The following is an 18,804-nucleotide window of genomic DNA, read 5'->3' as shown; positions in this document are numbered from 1 at the left end:
ATATATATATATATATATATTTATATATAAATCCATTTCAGAATGACAAGATCTGTTTGCATTCATGTCATGTGCTTCATATTGACAAGTGAGTAAATAAACTCATTATTTTTTTCGAGATTAATTTCATAGAACATTCCATTTGAACTGAAGGAAAATGCCACACGCTGATTGGCAGCTGGTAGGAGTAATTTAGCAAATAAGAACCACCTGTTGGCCTTCCTCATTTTAACACAAGAGCCTTTTTTATGTTTGAACTGATGAGATGCTGTTCAAAAAGACACTAGACCTAATTTAGTAATGGAAAAAGGCCAGAATTGTACTGAAATTAAGGGATTAAAGTTCATTTTAAACAAATCTTTTGCTTTGTAATAATAATAAAAAATGCCTAATTATAACAGCAAATTGAGTCTTTATGAATATACTGTATATTTTTTTAGTAAATGCCAAATAAAAATGTAGTAGAAACTCATATGTAAATTCACTTAACTTACCTTAAAATTTCCGAAGCAGCTGCCACCTGGCAAGGTGACGTAGCATATGTAGGGAGGGCCGGGTGAGGAAATGGACTCATGGACTACCAAATTGTCTGTCTCCATCATCATGCCTTTCACTTGTTTCTGCTCCCAAAACTGATGAAGCATTCCCACAACATTCACTAGAAGCGACAAAAGAAGGAGAATATTTTGAAATGTGAGCACATTAAATATATTTTGATGTGCAAACTGCACCACTATAAGTGAAGGACTATGATTTATCTCACATATTTCCCAAGTCACCTTTTGTTTTTACTGAATAAGACAGTTTTGAGGTTCTTTCAAAGGGATAGTTCACCCAAAAAAATGGAAATTCATGTTGTTCCAAACTGGAATTACTTTTTTCTTCTGCAAAACTCAAAAGAAGATATTTTGAGAAATGTATATATTTTTTCGCTGATACAATGAAAGTCAAAGGGGGTCCAATGTTGTTTAGACTACAACTTTCTTCAAAATGTAAGGGAAAAAGGTCATACATGTTTGGAACACACAAGGGTCAGTAAATGAGAATGAAGTGACCTTTAAGATGCTTTGTGATGATATTGTGCATTTTATTAAAATCTTGTCTTTTAGTATTCAATCTTTTACTGCACAGATCACTAATACGCTACAGAGGCTCAGCTGTTTATAATATGTAAGAGTCAAAGTGGTTACATAAGAGGTTTTTGACTGCTGTGTTTATTGAAATTGTGCCTGTTCATCAAACCCAGCCCAGACAGTGTCACTGCCAAACTTTTGACATGAAAGTTACCATTTTACACTGATCTATGTCTCTGATACCCACAGTCACCCGACACGTTAATTATAATCATCAACGGGGGGGAAAACTGCATGTTAAAGTGCATGCGTCATCATTATGCATTTACATTCAAATAAAACATTTTTCCTCTGCTCGAAAAAATAGATTCTGCCTAAAAAATAGTAATTGGCTTGTCAGAGTAAAATTCAAACATGAGGTTATATCTTTTTTTTTTTTTTGTCATGAGATTATAATTAAATCACCCTCATGTCCTAAAGCTTGTGTACTTCTTTCTTCTGTGGAGCACAAAAGAAGATATTTTGAAGAAGGTTTTAACTGTTTTTGTCCATACAATTAAAGTAAATTGGGTCCAAAACACTGGGGTCCACTGCTTTTATTGTTTGGACAAAAAACATTGAGACATTTTGTTTCCTTAAAAGAAATAAAGTCACAAATTTGGAACAACATGAGGGTGAACAAATGATGAAAGAATTTTGATGTGAACTATCCCTTTAAAGGGGTCATATGATGTTGCTAAAAAGAACATTATTTTGTGTATTTGGTGTAATGAAATGCGTTTATGCGGTTTAAGGTTCAAAAAACACATTATTTTCCACATACTGTTTCTTCTCTATGCCCCGCCTTTCTGAAACTCGTCAATTTTAACAAAGCTCAATGTTCTGAAGAGCGAGGTGTGCTCTGATTGGCCAGCTATCCAGTGCATTGTGATTGGCCGAATACCTCAAGCGTGTGACGGAAATGTTACACCCCTTACCATATTGTGATGCCCTGTCCAGCCGGAGCGACGAGACAAAAACATTAAAACCCATTATAAACGAGGCATTTGTCGCATTCAGTGGGGACATAATTACGGATTATAATGACAACGAAACACACAGCGTCACACACGGCGGGCTAGAGTGAGCGGAGGCTGGCAGCTAGAGTGAGCAACAAGACTACAGCGAAAATAAAAGTTACGCCTTCTTTATTTGCGTGAACATTTGGGTGGCATTATGCAAATCTTCCCACATCGTGACGTAGACATGTGGGGACGTGTTAGAACGAGCCGTTTTAGGAGGGCGTGGACAAGTCTTAACTTTTATAAAGAATATCTCTTTGGATTTGAGACTTTAGTCTTTGCAACTTTACAGATCTCCTTTATGCACCAAGAGCTTGTAATACTCCAAAAATTGAAATCGCATCATATGACCCCTTTAAGTGTATTTTAGTGATAGATGACAGTGTCTTGTCCAACACAATATTTACTTGCATTTACACATTTTTATCCAAGTCAACCTACATCAATTTCAAGGTATACATTTCATCAGTTCATGTGATCAAAATACTTGGGAATCAAACTCACAGCCTACTGTTTGAGCTACAGGAATGCTTCCCTACACATTTTGTTTATTAGGTTACAAATCACAATTTTCCAGAAACCTTTTAAATCACTGTTAGGTTGTTCAATCATAGAGCGGCAGAGAAAACCAAAGATAAATATAATTAATCATTTTATGTTCGCTCATTTACTTAGTCATTCCAGCTCATTTAATAATTATGCTCTAATTTTTAACAAATATTGTTTACATTCACGTCTACCTTTCCATTTAGGCTAGCATTCACTGTAACATCAGTGTGACGGCTGTCCGGCCTCAGCACATGGAAACATTTTCCTAGCTAAACAAACAGGTGCCCATGAGCTCTGTGAGGTGGACAAGCGTCACACATCAGGGAGTTGTAGTGTGATTTCAGCGTTTCACACCCCGCAGTAAGTGCAATATTTGTGCAGCAGTCTTGCTTTAATCAGCTCAGGCATGGCATATAAAACACACCCCCTCTAAAGGGGTCAGCAATAATATTGAGAAGGAGAACCAAAGGTATATTTTTGTTAAAAGGCTATGCATGTGGGAACACAGACTTGTTTTTACAGCATGAAAATTTCCAACTTTTTGTTTGTTTGAAAGAGTCAGCTGCTGCGAGCACCGCCCAGTCGGTGTCTGTATGCTTCAAAACACAATATGGGAGTGTTTCATTCCAGTCTGCTGGTAAATGAGCTGCCTTGTTTGTGAATGAGCTTTGGTTCAATCAAAAGGCTGTCTTTCATCAAAGCCCCTTAAAAATCTGAGGTTATTTCTCTGTATCCTTCCCCCTGACTAGCTGTTAAAAAATGAAATATTATTAAATATCATCCTTCCCTGCAGTGAGTGGAAGCTTCAGTCATAGATGGCATATAGAGCCAATGTTCAGCACAGAGTGTGTCGTCCACATTTCTCATCGGTAATTCACATCTAAATACTCTTCATTCCAGTAAATTCACACAAAAACACACATGTGCACGGCACGAGCATAATGGTTTTTATACAGTATAAACTGCATTTTCTATCCCCTTTACCCTTACCCTACCCCAGAATACTACTGGAATTTTTTTTAAATACTAATAAAAAGTATATAACTATGTTTACACTACTATTCAAAAGTTCGGAGATGGTAACAATGTTTTTGAAAGAAGTCTCTTATGGTCAAAGCAGTCTCTAAGGCTGTATTTATTTGATCAAAAATGCAAAAAAAAATACAGTAATGTTGTAAAATATTATAACAATTTAAAACAACTGTTTCCTACTTTAATATATTTGATCATTTATTCCTTCAATTGCAAAGCTGAATTTTCAGCAGCAATTACTCCAGTCTTCGGTGTCACATGATTCTTCAGAAATCATGAAAACAGTTGAAAGCATTTGTGCTGCTTAATATTATACTTAATAATGCGGAGATCGTGATACTTCGGGATTCTTTGAATAGAATGAAAATTGAAAAGAACAGCATTTATTTTAAATTGAACTCTTTTGCCACAACATAATTGGTGTTACTGTATTTTTGTTGAAAAAAAGTTACTTTCTTTAAAACAATGGGTAGTGTATATTAGTATAAATAAATTCTAACAAAAAGTAATAAAATCAGTATATATCTACTGAAAATCAGAGGCAATTTTTAATTGGTTTATCTAAATTGTCAGGAGAGCAAGACTAAAACCTGTAACCTTCCACACTTAAAGGATAACTATTCATCATCTCTTCATATTCACTTAAGGAACCCCCCTAATATTGAAATCTCCAAATTCATCCAGAGCTAGGCATATTATTTATTTCAAAATAACTTTTTTGACATTCTTTTAGTTTTGCTGACCCATAGGACACACAACTTCCCCCTATAGTTCTCATCTATGGGATGCTGCATTGCTTCATCATGACATTGAAGAATATGAAGCACAAAGATCACAATGTGCACACTATATTAAAATATGTTTGCTAGGTCTTACTCACAGTCTTTGAAGGTTCTGTCATCATCAGAATCTGGTCCAGACATGATCTCCAACTGCTAGTCCCACACGTCCTGCAGCAATCCTCCTTCTCTGTCTTCAGCTCTCACATGCTCTGGAGAAGTTCAAAACATCAGTTAAGCTCCCGAAAGGGTGAACATGAAAAGGTTCCCTATTAGCCTTCTCCTCTCTAGCCTCCAGAGCAGTCTGTGGAGCCCCGGGGTTTCTCTTCAGTGGCTGGCCCACCTTTTGTCAAGGGTTGAACTAATTAGCTGTGAGGTTGGTTGTTGCGCTGCACTCCCTTATATTCACACACACTCTCACCACATACACACTCTCACAGCCTGTTGCACACTCCCACTCGACTGAGTCGACTAAGCCCTGGCCCAGGAATGCAGCCCTCTTCTCCATTCATTCACAGCATGCCCCTGCCTTCCCTCACAACACGCTTTACATATGCAGTGCCCAACTCACTGAACAAACATCCAAGATGGACAGCAGACAACTTCTGACTGTTTTATTGACCACTTAAATAGCTATTTAACTTAACAAGGTCCTGAAAAATTGGTGGAAAAAACATTAAAATATAATTATAAATCATTCATTTGCAAAGTGACTCTCCGTTATCCTTGTAACAAACAAAGAACCCAAAATTTATATGCACTGTAAAACACCATTTTTCTAAGATATATATATAAAACAATATTAAGGGATTGTAGGTTATACAAGAAAATACTATTTCAGCATTTCTACTTTTCATGTTTTTCTAAATTTCACGTTTAAATGAATGTTACTTGCATTTCTTTGTAATTATCTGTGACATTTACTAGCAATTTTTGAGTTAGAATTGCTTAAGTAAATCCTACACCATTTTTTTTTTCTTGGACAGCTAAAAATGTTGGGTCGCATAATTAACTTTAAACTTTTAATTTCTGCCAAAATATGAGTCCATTATCCATAATAATGTTTCCTGCAGTAAAACGCTTCCTCCATCCCTTTTTGTCCTACCACATCAAAATTATTATGGATAGAAATCACATATTTTAGCAGTGGTTTGAACAGAAGCAATGGTTTGAAGTTAAAAAGTCTGGATTTGTTTTTTACATATACACCCAGCTTTTCACAAGACATTAATTGATGGACTGGAGCCATTTGGATTACTTGTGCATTATTGTGATGTTTTTATCAGCTGTTTGGACTGCCATTCTGACGGCACCCATTCACTTCAGAGGTTACATCGGTAAGAAAGTGACATAATGCTAAATTTGTTCTGATGAAGAAACAACCTCATCCACATCACAAGTAAAAGTAAATTTTCAGCAAATTTTCATTTTTGGGTGAACTATTCCCTGGAACTATTCCCATCGTCTGTTTGATTACGTCTTTAATTGATTTTGTCCGTACATTTCTGCCATATGTACATTAACTGACATAGTCACCACTGATAAGCTACTACTAAATATATTGTAGAAACTTAATTTTCAGTAAAGCTGCTTTGCAACTATTTGTATCGTGAAAAGCGCTATACAGATAAACTAGAATTGAATTGAATTGAATTTTAAAAGTCTATTGTAAAAATGGGAAGTTAGTCCTGAGAACAGTTCTTGTGTCATTTGTTTTTATTATATGCTACTTGGTTTGGTATTTTGTATCTAATGTAATGACATCCAGATATTTTTAGTGTGTCTTGAGAGTCCAAATACTTTTTGAGGCCACTGTGAGTGATTCAATTCCATATATTATTAATAAAATGGCCATGTCATATTCATTTGTTAGCTTTTTGTGGATTCATTGTTAACCCCAATACCAACCCGATACCACTTTTTCCAGTACTCGCCCGATACCGATACTTTTATTTTTGGTACTTGCCGATACCGAGTACCGATACCGATATTTTTATTGCATTTGTACATTTTTTTAATATTGGGTACAGAAACCAAAAGGGTATGTATAATGTTAGTTGGTTAACTTCATTTATCAAATAGATACAGTCAAACCAACATTTATTCAGACACCTTCAACATTTCTCACATTATCACCGTTTATTCACTATAGTTTAGAAAATGATAATAAAATATGACAAGAACTCAGAGTTAAACTGTGTCAGAACAAATTCTTCTTGATAATGTTAGATCATTTTGATAGAAATGTATGTAATAGATTACAATCAACCAAAATAATTCAGACAGCTGTTAGTATGACAGTATTTACACAACTATCAATACTTTGTCGGGCAGCCCTTAGCCTTAATGACAGCCTGTAGTCTCCTGGACATGCTGTCACCCAGCTTCATGCAAACCTCAACTTCAGTTGTTTTTCCCAGACTCGGTCTGAATAATTTTTGGACCCAAATTTGTATCAATTTTACTGGTAGTCCACTGTATGAAGAAGACAGTTTACTTTATTTTACTATCCTCACTTACGTAAATGAACTATAGTGTCCTGCACCCACTAGTAAAACAATATAAAAAATTATATCTGGTCTCTGAATCATTTTTTGGTTTCACTGTATATCCTTCGGTTATTTTCACACTTAATTATGCCCATTAAAATGTATTTTACACATTTTTGTTACTTTCACTGTTCATTTTTTTGCTCTACGTACATCATCTTTAATGTAATAGCATTAGAGCTGCTCCATTGCAGCGGCTCAGTACTGTAATCACGTGCTGTGCTGTAATAATGCAGGGAACCACTCGTTATACATCTCTGGCACGTTTTTATTACGTTGATATAGGTACGTATTGCTGTGTTTTTATTACGTTTCTTCAGGTACATATTGTGGCGATTTAGAATTCAAATATCCGGGGACTGTCACTAAAAGTTAATGCTCTATCGTGTTTGAAATATGCCCTACACCAAACCCAACCCTAAACCTACCCGATAGTGTTAACAAATGCAAAACTGATATAAAAACACATTTTTTGATGCAACCATGCCATTTTAACTTCCTTATATGCAACTGTTTTGTTGAACCTTAGTAACACGGGAATTGAACTCAAGTACGTCTCCGTACTCCGTGAGCTACCGAACAAACCTGTCGTCTGTTAAAACCCATTCATATGAAGCTGGATATGTGTGGTGCTAACATTCAAAAGCATCAGTTTTCAAATCTCCCAGCATATTAAAAATGTTTTGAAGTCACAACATAATACTCTTCAAGTAATTGTGCGAAAATTATGCTTTATTAATCGAAACTCTGTAAATCATACTCTGTGTGAAAATAATTTAAAAGGTGTCTGAGTTTTATTGCCTCTAGTGTTAATTTTTTTTGGAAACTGCAGTGATATGTACTTATTGGTACGTATTTCGCGTCTTGATCTAAATCCCATACATATACTTCATAGTAAACATCCTTAACTCCTTTCTGCTGTCTGTTGTTCTGTTGTTGGTGTTTCTTTGTTTGAATATGGCACTTATCACATGCTGTGTGGTATCGGCTTTTGATATCGGGGCATTTTAACAAGTAGGCCTATGAGTACAGGAGACCAGTATCGGTATCGGTGCATCCCTAGTTTTTTTAGACCATGATGTAATCTAAGTAATGATCCTGCTCAGACCGCACAGTGTAGTCATACTCTACGAGAAAACATTTCAATTTAGCAGCTCTGAATGCTTGAATGGCTATTGTTCTGTGAACAAATCCAAGTAGCGGACAGCATTCCTCTGAATGGCTCTTTCAGTCTGGTGAACTAAAAGCGTACTTTATTCCCTCTTCTCCACTTAGCATCCATGAGCCTACTTCCTTAATGTTTGAAGCACAATTCACTTTACATAATTGACTAAACCACATTTTTCTCAAGTCTGATGCCCTTTTTTTTTACTTTCTTGTGTCTTTCGTTCTTGGGAATAAGGGCTCCATTCAGAGTCAAGCTCTATTATGAGACTGCCTTGAGAAGAGAGAGAGAGGTGTTTAGCATAAATGACAATCACAGTATCACAGAAAAGGGGCTTCAGCACTGAGACAAACACAGCTTTGGAGCTGAAATGACAAAAACAACAGGAGGAGATATATTTGTTTGCAAGAATTCACAGAACAGTTTAATTGGCTGGATGTTGTTTGTGAAGAACTCCCAACTATTAAACCGTTTTTTTAAACTATTCTCTCTCACTTTTTGGTGATAAATTGCTGCAAGGAATTCACTGGAATGAAAAGACCACCTGGTGTGGGGGACCACTGAGGTCACTGAAAGCTTCAAGCCTGCAGCTGTCAGATCAAAACCCAACTGGGAACTTGAACGTCAATCAAAAAAAAAAAAAGCCTGGGCGGGTTGTCAGGGTTGAATGGCTCTTAAACGTGTGAGTGTGTGTGTTCATTATTTTACTTATTTGACTCCATTCCTACATCTTTGATGACCATGCTCAGTCTATACAGGAAAAAAGGGCCGCTCACACTACATTTTTCATTCCATTCATGTCCATTCATACACATTTTGCTGCATTCCAAAGTTCCAGTTTGGTAAACTCTGACCTGCAAAATTTGTATCACTTGAAGACGTGTGAATAATATAAGATTGATACATCACAGCGTGACATCCAGGGTTGGGTGTTACTAAGTAATTAGTTACTGTAATTTAATAACTTTCCCCTTGAAACCGTAAAGTTAGGGATTACTCTTATTTTTTCTGTAATTTAATTACAGTTACTTCTTATGTAATTTAACTTAATACTGTGTATAGACTGTAGAACATTTAAACACAATATAATAGTGGATTTAACATCAAAATGTTAAGTCTAACCTTAAAGTGTATGCTTTTTATGTACCCTTCTCACTTTAAATACTATGGTGAGTTAATAAGAATATTGGTAACACTTTAGTGTCCAATTCTCACTATTAACTTTTTATCATGAATATTACTGGGATATTGTCTGTTTATTATTACTTAAAAAGCACATATTAATGTCTTATTCTGCAAGACCTTATTCTAAATCCTTAATCCTACCCAATTCTTAAACTTAACAACTACTTTACTAAGTATAATTAAGCAGTAATTAGGAGTATGTTTTGCGGCAAAAGTCATAGTTAATAGTTAGTTAATAGTGAGAATTGGACCCTAATCTAAAGTGTGACCAGAATAATTTATGTAGTTACTTGAAAGAATTAAAATAACTGTTTCATGTCTATCCTTGTATCATTAACTTGTCATGGTTGATATAAGATTTAGAAAGTAATTAGTAATAAGTAATGAAATACTTTTTGGAGAGAGTAATTTGTACAGTAATCTAATTAAACTGTTGAAGATGTAATTATTAACTATTAATTAATTACTTTTTTAGAGTAACTTACCCAACACTGGTGACATCTTAGCTGAATTAGAAGAACACAAACTTTAAAGCTGCAGCATTTCAAACTTCTTCTTTTTTTTAAAGTCGCTTTTTTTGTACATTTTGGACTTATTATTATTTGTTATATGTTTAATTCAGACGCTGCAGCATGATCTCATATCACAACAGTTGCAGTGTCCAAAGCAGTGTTGCCAACTTAGCACTTTTGTTGCTAAATTTAGCAACTTTTCAGACTACCCTAGCAACTTTTCCTTCCAAAAGCACCTAGCAACAAATTTAGCTATTTTAAAAATTTATTTGTCAACTTTTAGCAACTTGGGATAAAAAGCACATGTTTTCCATCTTAATTACACAAAAAGAGGAAACCAAATATGCCTAGAAGTACACACATCACATGAATTAAGTTCTAATTGCTATTTGCAACTATTCAATTTAATTGAATAATTGTTCATTCATGATACACAATGTTAGTAGCTTGTACCTGCGTTTGTTGATCAGTTAGTACACTGTAAGAAAAATATGTAAAAGGAAAAGGTATAGTAATTCACAATCCCAGGACATTATCCATTATCCATTGTAACCCAAAAACACAAAATACAATGCGTAATTTAAAATGCACGTAAAAAAAAACAACCTGTGAAATATCAATAAGGAAAATTCCTTCATATTAACATTGTAGATTGTGCCCTATTTTTACAGACTTTTCTTAGAATGTAGCATACTGACTACTAATACACTGCTTAAAAGTATAATTGTTCAGAATGTGTAGTTTTACTAGTTTACTAGCTAATAAAAACAAAAACTTAAATTGTAATCGTTCAAAAATGTGAGTTTTCAATAATTCAATGGTGTATTTAAATTATTTTTTTATATCATGCATTTATATGATTTTTCAAACAAATCTAAATTAACATACTTAAAATATATTTTTTGCTGAGATTTGATGTAGTGACAATTTTGCGTTGTGACTACGCAATCACATCACAATGTGATTTAGCAACTTTTAGCAACAAATTGACCTTCATTTAGCAACTTCCCCTGAAAATTAGTTGGCAACACTAACGCAAAGAAATTTAACATGCTTAAAGTGACTGCCCTTTAAAGGGATGCACATAAACATAGGGATGCTGAAAAAAATGTCAAGCTACAAAAAGGACAAAACAATATATATATATATATATATATATATATAAGCATCATAGTAAATAGCTCATAAAATTATCCAGCTTTGTTGTCAGCTTTTATGTTCATTGCCTGGTGCAATTTCAGTGAGGCTAAACCATTTACATGCCATTTTAAAAAGACAAATTATTGCTTTAAGGTACGGTCACAATAGCTAAATTTGGCTGACAAAAAAAAAACTATCCATTATCTATTGGCAACAGTGTAGTAGCCAGATATGTATAGATATCTATGGTAGCAGTGATGTATGAAGCAAAGCAGTAACTTTCAAACCAAGAAAAATTCTTAATCGCATGGATTCCTTTTGAAATGACTGGATTTTACCCGCGTAAACTGACAGAACAGCGATAGGTGTGATCGCACCTTTACTCTGAAATCAAACTTTGAGTGCACGTAAGCACACTAGCAGAACATTCAGCAGATGAGCCAAGCAGGGTTTGCAGCTTTGTTGACATAACCTGCAGTCTTTCTGAATGAACTGGGCCTTGTTTAAGCCTCCCGCTGTGGGAAATGTAAACGGTGACACATAGCCTGGCACTTACTTTTGATGAAGGTTTTGGTGAGATGCTCTGTTTACTGCTGATCTGAGAACACATTGTGGTGTCACTTGTGATGTATTGAATTGAGGTTGGAAAGAAGACACTGGATCAGTGTGAAAGGGAGCCTCTACCCACAGAAAAACTGTTCATAAAGAACACACAGGTATGTGGCAGGTCTGGCCTGTTATTGCCAAAGTTATAGTGCAATATATACATATGGAATGCAACCTATTATCTATTATAAATACAGAGAGAGAGAGAGAGAGATCAGTGAATGTAACAAAAAAATTATAAATAATTGCTTGCATAAAAGCATAAGCTGGAAGTTTAAGAGCTGTCATAGTCCTTCTTGATGCTAATTTGTTTTTTTAACCATTTAGTTTACAATTTATTAAATATGATCATACTATAGCCTGTTGTTGATTAGTTGATTAGGCAAATGACAAAATTTATGTTACCATTTGAATATTTGTTAAAGCTTGTGAATAAAATATTAGCTGATTGCAATAATTAGTTTAGACAATGATTATGTCTTTTTCACACACACAATCCCAAACAGACCACCTTCCTGTCCATATGCAGCTTTACTGCACTGAGATGCATATGTACTGTATGATTCCTGAACAGCTAATAAATAAATAAATAATTTATTAATTAAAAAAATTATTCATTCATTCATTAGAAGGAAAATTAAAGTAATAATAATAATAATAAACAATAATATGAGATGTCCTCATAGTCTTTTTTTATTATTGGATAAGATTTTCTGAAGTGAACATAATAGTAAGCTTAATTCCGTTTTAGAATTGGTTTTGAAGGCATATGTTGCATTTTGAACTAATATTTCATACGTCATGCTCATTTCATACTAATAAATATTAAAATAATGTCAGATTCTTTATCATGGAAATTAACCATACTACAAAATAACAATATAATAGGAATCTGCCAAATAAACATTCTGAAATTATTCATGTAAGGAAACATAAAACGAGAAACGTTTTTATCCACTTTCATACAAAAGACAGATATGTGTAACATAGTTATTTGTAACTGTTATTTCAGAGCCATACACACCTAAATAATAATACATATGATACATTAACCATTAAAGTCCTTAGAAAAACAGCAAAACAGTTCTGAGCATTCAGGTTGTGATTCCCGCTCCAGTCCAGTGAGTGGCGGTAATGAGACGTACAATGAAGCTGAGGGCAAAATCCAAAACTCAGTTCGCAGTGCCCTCTAGTGTAATAAACTGATTATGAAAAATACATTTGATCCCTGCAACTGAGATTGCAATTTGCGCTGTTTGTCTTGGTTCGCCCACTTACCTCTCTGGCAATCCGAGCTCACCGGTCCGGTCCGGTCCGGCAGCAAACACATGGAGCAGAGGTGGCAGCACACAGCTGGGTGAGTCCATGATCCTGTCAAACGCCGAACAGTTTCTCTCGACGAGTAAAACAAAGACACTCTGCCCTTTATACAAAGACAAGCAGCAAACTAATAATAACACATGCAGTCATTCAGGTGCTGAGCGACGAGTCTCCTTATGATTATACAGTACGGTGCCTGTTTGTTTATTATTGTTTCCGTGCATAAATAATATATTGACGGTAATCTGTTGGAGACTCGCTATATTAAGCTGAGAGGATCCAGAAATGAACTGGTTTAATCCAGTTGTCTGGTCTCTTAGTAGTCTCATCATCATCTCATCATCTTCTTTAAAATATATAGTCTACTATAATGTTATTAGGATGTGCTAGCTAGTCTTATAAGCACAAGTCAGTTATGTGACTAATTTAACCACACTATTTAAAGTGAATAGAAAGGAAATAAGTGTTCAACCTGTTCCTTTTCCCTCAGGGAGAAACTAAGATTGAAACTGCTTAGAAATGGCTCCCAGAATACGCAGAGTGCACATATTAGACATTGTGTTGTATGCTGTTTTATCACGACAGGATATCTGCGTCCCATCCTGACAAAAAGGACTGTGATGAGTGCCAGTTCCTGATTGGACATGTGGAGTATTAGGTAAGATCCAACTTAGGAGACACTGCTTCAGACACACTGCCCTGCCTTAGACAAACAGGATTTGAACTCTGGGGTCAAGGACTCTCCATAGCCAGAGGAGACAATTCTTCAGTGTTATTATCGGAAATGGCTATTAATAGATGACAAGAACGCCAGAGTGTTCTTTTGGCGGAGTCGTCTTGTGTAGCAGCTACAGCTGGAGAAGACAGCCGTCCTTGACTTTGGTAAAATATGTTTCAGATGTTTATGTTGGGAGATGATATAGAGTTAGTTTGCAGTAGTGGGACAGTTTTAAATATCTGCATTGACATTCAAGGCCAGATTTAAATGCATAGATGTTTAATGACCATGCCAATAATTTAATTTCAGGTAAATCATGATTCCCATAACTGAGCTGCGCTACTTTGTGGATACGCAACCTACGTATCGCATCTTAAAGCCATGGTGGGACGTGTTCACAGACTATTTATCGGTGGTAATGCTGATGATCGCAGTATTCGGGGGCACGCTTCAGGTCACGCAGGACAAGATGATCTGCCTGCCCTGCAAGTGGGTAGTTAACAAGACCTGTAGAAAGTATTTCAATGCCACATTTTCTGTGCCCTTGACCCTTGAGCCTCAAGGAATCCAGTACGATCTCGATCGCCACCAGTACAACTATGTCGATGCTGTGTGCTATGAAAACAAGCTTCACTGGTTCGCTAAGTATTTCCCATATTTGGTGCTGCTGCATACGCTCATCTTTCTGGCTTGCAGCAACTTCTGGTTCAAGTTCCCTTGGACAAGCTCTAAACTGGAACATTTTGTGTCTATCCTACTGAAATGTTTTGACTCGCCTTGGACCACAAGAGCTCTGTCTGAAACCGTCGTGGAGGAGAGCGACCCCAAAGCTCTGGTGAAAATGAACGGCTCCTTCGATAAGAAGGCTTCGTATGTGAGTGAAGATGTTGAGGCGAGTGTTCCCATGCTGTCGACGACCAGATCTCGTATAGAGCAAGGAATCGTGGACCACTCTGAGACTGGTGTCCTGGACAAAAAGGAAGGTGAACAAGCGAAGGCATTGTTTGAGAAGGTGAAGAAGTTTCGGACTCACGTTGAAGAAGGCGATATAGTTTACCGACTCTACATCCGACAGACTATCATCAAAGTTGTTAAGTTTATTCTTATTATCTGCTACACCGGCTACTATGTCCACAATATTCAGTTCAACGTCGACTGCAACGTGGACATCGAGAGTCTCACTGGTTATCGCATGTACAACTGTGCCCATCCCTTGGCCACTCTCTTCAAGATCTTAGCCTGCTTCTACATTAGTCTAGTTATCGTGTACGGGATGATCTGTGTGTACACCCTCAGCTGGATGCTACGACGCTCTCTCAAGAAGTACTCGTTTGAGTCCATCCGAGAGGAGAGCAGCTACAGCGACATCCCAGATGTGAAAAACGACTTCGCCTTCATGCTGCATATGATTGACCAGTACGACCCCCTGTATTCCAAGCGGTTTGCGGTGTTCCTTTCGGAGGTGAGCGAGAACAAACTTCGCCAGCTGAACCTCAACAACGAATGGACTTTGGAAAAGCTTCGGCAGAGGATCACCAAAAACTCCCTAGAGAAGCTGGAGCTCCACCTGTTCATGCTCAGTGGGATTCCAGACACGGTCTTTGACTTGGTGGAGTTGGAAGTCCTGAAGCTTGAGCTCATCCCTGATGTCACCATCCCACCAATCATTGCCCAGCTTACTAACCTCAGAGAGATGTGGCTGTACCACACACCAGCCAAAATAGAAGCTCCAGCTCTTGCGTTTCTGAGAGAGCACCTGAAATCATTGCACATCAAGTTCACTGACATAAAGGAGATTCCTCTGTGGATCTACAGCTTGAAGAACTTAAGCGAGTTGCACCTTACTGGGAACCTTAGTGCTGACAACAATCGCTACATCGTCATCGACGGTTTGCGAGAGCTGAAGCGACTGAAGGTTTTGAGACTGAAAAGTAACCTTACAAAGCTGCCTCAGGTGGTCACGGATGTTGGAATGCACCTCCAGAAGTTGTCCATCAACAACGAAGGCACCAAGTTGATGGTGCTCAACAGCTTAAAGAAGATGGTGAACCTATCCGAGCTGGAGCTTGTCCGCTGTGATCTGGAGCGCATTCCTCATTCCATCTTCAGCCTGCACAATTTGCAGGAGATCGATCTTAAGGACAACAACCTGAAAACCATTGAGGAGATCATTAGTTTTCAGCATCTTCATCGACTTGTTTGTCTAAAGTTGTGGTATAATCAGATTGCATACATACCTATTCAGTTAGGTAATTTGGTCAACCTGGAGCGCCTCTATTTGAACCGCAATAAGATTGAGAAGATACCACATCAGCTCTTCTTCTGCCGGAAGCTGAGGTTCCTTGATCTGAGCCATAACAATCTGACTGACATCCCATCAGAAATAGGAACTCTACAGAACCTTCAGTCCCTTGCTGTAACTGCCAATAGGGTAAGTCAGGTTCAGGATGAATGTAGTTTTGAGTTTTAATTGTATTTTTTATTTCTGTTTTGCTTTTAAATTTTTTGTTTGATTATTTTATTTATTTTTATTTTTTTTAATTGTCTAGTTTTGGTACTTTGGGGCTGTTATTATTATTACTATTTGATTATTTTATATTTAGGGCTGCCAATGTTCGTTCTCTACCTGGTATCATCAATGTTTAACCGTGTTGAATTTCTCAGCGTTCAAATTGTATTTAGTATTTTCATATATAATGCCGTTTTAATTACACCATACCATGTATCAAAACAAAAAATCATATTAATTTGTGGACATATTTTTATTTTGGAGTCATGAAAATATTTTAGCTTAGTTTCTAATTTAATTTAAATTAGCAATAATTATTTTTTTATAGCTGTTGTTTTAGTTGTAATTGCCACTGATGCAGATTTTGTTGTTGTTTACTCTTTCATGCATGATAATCAATTTATTTTTATTATTTTACTAGTTAGCAATAGATAATAAATAATACAACTGGTTCAAGAAAAAGTGCTACTGCTCTTATGATGAGATGCAGGTAGTACATTCTTTGTAAATCCCGTTAAATTAATGTGAGTAATGTTGATTGTACTTTCACTCAACTTGGTTTTCTGATCTCTGTCCACTCTCTGCTTTTATTGTTCCTCATAGATTGAGGCACTCCCCCCGGAGTTGTTTCAGTGTAAGAAATTGCAAACACTGAACCTCGGAAACAACTGCCTACAGTCCCTACCATCACGGTTTGGGGAGCTCACCAGTCTGACACAGCTGGAGCTGAGGGGAAACAGGCTGGAAGGCCTTCCTGTAGAACTTGGGGAGTGCAGATTGCTGAAGAGGAGCGCTCTAATTGTAGAGGACAATATTTTCAATACTTTACCTTCAGAGGTCAAAGAGCAGCTGTTGAGAACTGACAAAGAGGCTTCTTGAAGCAGATGCATGAACCTGAGAGCACTTGCCTATGTGAAGATTTTAAACGGCGTGAGTTAAATCCAGATAATAGAAAATGATACATGTTTGTTAAATATTTCAGGGTTCATTCAAATGTTTCCTGAAAGACAAAAGTATTTCACATTATGGCATGTCGTGTTTTATTATAACAGACAGCCATGGCATTTCTGTTGATAGACACTGAAGAGTGAGCAGATCAAATTTTACATCAGGATTAAGGTGCTGTTCATTTTTGCCTTAATATACACAACACTATTTAGTTATTGTATTTTATGATAAACATTAGGACTACATTTTATACCAGTGTTACTGTGTAAGTGTCTGTGAAATCACTCTCCTATTCTATACTATTGCCTCTTCTTAAACCCATGTATCTGTATGGTTGAAGACTTCAAATTCAACCCAATTAGGGTTTACCGTTTTTACAGTTTACTGCTAAAATACCACTTGTTTATTTGAAATTGTTGGGCAGAGCTGTTCAAATTGCTCCTCATTAATATGTGAATAAATGACGTTTGTTTATATAATCCCTAAATGTTACCCAGCACAATATTATGCTGTACAGTCTTTTTAACATAGTGATCATGCAAGTCATCTGTTGCATGAATTATTTTCCTTTTTAAAGATTTAGAAAGATGCATAATTCAATATTCATTCACTTTTACAGTCTACAGTCATCTTAAAATCCTTGTCTTTATCGGCAGTATAATAATGCGTGTTTTCTGAGTATTTATGATTGCACAAATCATTTTTGATGTGTGCATGTTTGCAGTATTTATTTAGTTGATGCAAAAACGAAGGCTAAGTACTTTTACAAAATATAGATAGTGCTGTCTGTATCCCTATCTACATGTATTTATTTTGTATAAATGCATATTAGTATTATTACTGTATTATCATTATTACTTTCAAAAGAAGTCAGAAAAAGCCTTGTTTACATTACACCTTACAAATGCAGCACCTTGTTTTCACCTGTCTGCTCACTTTGAAATGCCTTAATGAATTATCAATGAATAATTTCTAATGAACAGTTCACCCTCTGTAAAGGTAGATTATCCATTGTATTCAGTTGACAGACATGTAAACATTCACAGGGAAGTAGACCAGTACCCTCGACTTTGCACTAAATGTTTTCTGTTCCAGTTACACTCATGTCATGTTGTTCTCGTGACAGTGCACCACTAAGAAGGCAATCAGACATTTAGTAAAGTGTTATGTGTGTGTGCAATGCAGTTTTGACATTGGTTAAATTATAACTTTGAGAGTGTGATGCAGGTTAATACTTCATGTTACTTGTTTGCTTTGTGTAGGATTAACAGCTATTTTATCTCACCATTGTAATAGCCATATTCAATTTGTTGATAACAAACTTGTTACTGTTGATCGGTTATTGAACATAGCTTGCATGTATGAAACAGTGAAGGATTTTTAGAAGAAAGCTTGTTTGTTTGATTCGTCCTTGTATGTATGTATGTATATATATATATATATATATATATATATATATATACACACACATTGGAAACTAAGCTAATAGAATTTCAGAAGTTACTCAGGTAAGTGCCATTCAACTTTGTAGAGAGTGGGTAAAGAGAGTGTGTGTTTGTTTCTTGTTTGTATGTATGTATATATATATATATATATATATATATATATATATATATATATATATATATATATATATATATATATACACACACATTGGA

At 36.0% G+C, this 18,804-nt stretch overlaps 2 protein-coding genes across 6 annotated transcripts in view; one reads left to right on the top strand and one right to left on the bottom strand.

The window, feature by feature from the left end:
* LOC107552634 (protein limb expression 1-like) overlaps window positions 1-12,993 on the bottom strand; it is a 31,167-nt gene extending 18,174 nt beyond the window's left edge. For both annotated transcript variants that reach the window (XM_016234563.1, XM_016234564.1), the window contains exons 1-3: window positions 12,930-12,993; window positions 4,596-4,706; window positions 495-658 (exon numbers count right to left, since the gene is read on the bottom strand). In XM_016234563.1, coding sequence (XP_016090049.1) covers window positions 495-658; window positions 4,596-4,638 — 207 coding nt within the window. In that variant the 5' untranslated portion in view covers window positions 4,639-4,706; window positions 12,930-12,993. The remainder of the gene's footprint in view (window positions 1-494; window positions 659-4,595; window positions 4,707-12,929) is intronic.
* Window positions 12,932-18,561, top strand: LOC107552633 (volume-regulated anion channel subunit LRRC8A-like). 4 transcript variants are annotated; one of them, XR_001604879.1, is made up of 5 exons: window positions 12,932-13,008; window positions 13,557-13,853; window positions 13,999-16,120; window positions 16,802-17,128; window positions 17,251-18,561. XR_001604879.1 is itself a non-coding variant. In XM_016234562.1 (4 exons), the coding sequence occupies exons 3-4, from the start codon at window positions 14,006-14,008 to the stop codon at window positions 17,075-17,077; spliced, it is 2,391 nt and encodes a 796-aa protein (XP_016090048.1). In that variant the 5' UTR covers window positions 12,932-13,008; window positions 13,557-13,629; window positions 13,999-14,005; the 3' UTR covers window positions 17,078-18,561. The 4 variants fall into 4 exon arrangements, 3 of the variants coding, with proteins under 3 accessions (XP_016090048.1, XP_016090045.1, XP_016090046.1); XM_016234562.1 differs by having other exon boundaries at window positions 13,557-13,629; window positions 16,802-18,561; XM_016234559.1 differs by having other exon boundaries at window positions 16,802-18,561.
* The last annotated feature ends 243 nt before the right edge of the window (window positions 18,562-18,804 follow it).

This window comes from Sinocyclocheilus grahami, unplaced genomic scaffold, assembly GCF_001515645.1.
Source record: "Sinocyclocheilus grahami isolate Dianchi unplaced genomic scaffold, SAMN03320097.WGS_v1.1 scaffold454.1, whole genome shotgun sequence".
Taxonomy (NCBI): domain Eukaryota; kingdom Metazoa; phylum Chordata; class Actinopteri; order Cypriniformes; family Cyprinidae; genus Sinocyclocheilus; species Sinocyclocheilus grahami.
The sequence above is the reverse complement of the archived record's forward strand: the minus strand, read 5'-3'. Positions and strand labels throughout refer to the sequence as shown.

Bases quoted from the DNA above. Each gene is read 5' to 3' on its own strand.
- LOC107552633 (XM_016234562.1), top strand. From the start codon at position 14,006: ATGATTCCCATAACTGAGCTGCGCTACTTTGTGGATACGCAACCTACG. The intron at 16,121-16,801 runs GTAAGTCAGGTT...TGTTCCTCATAG, and splicing joins TTGCTGTAACTGCCAATAGG to ATTGAGGCACTCCCCCCGGA.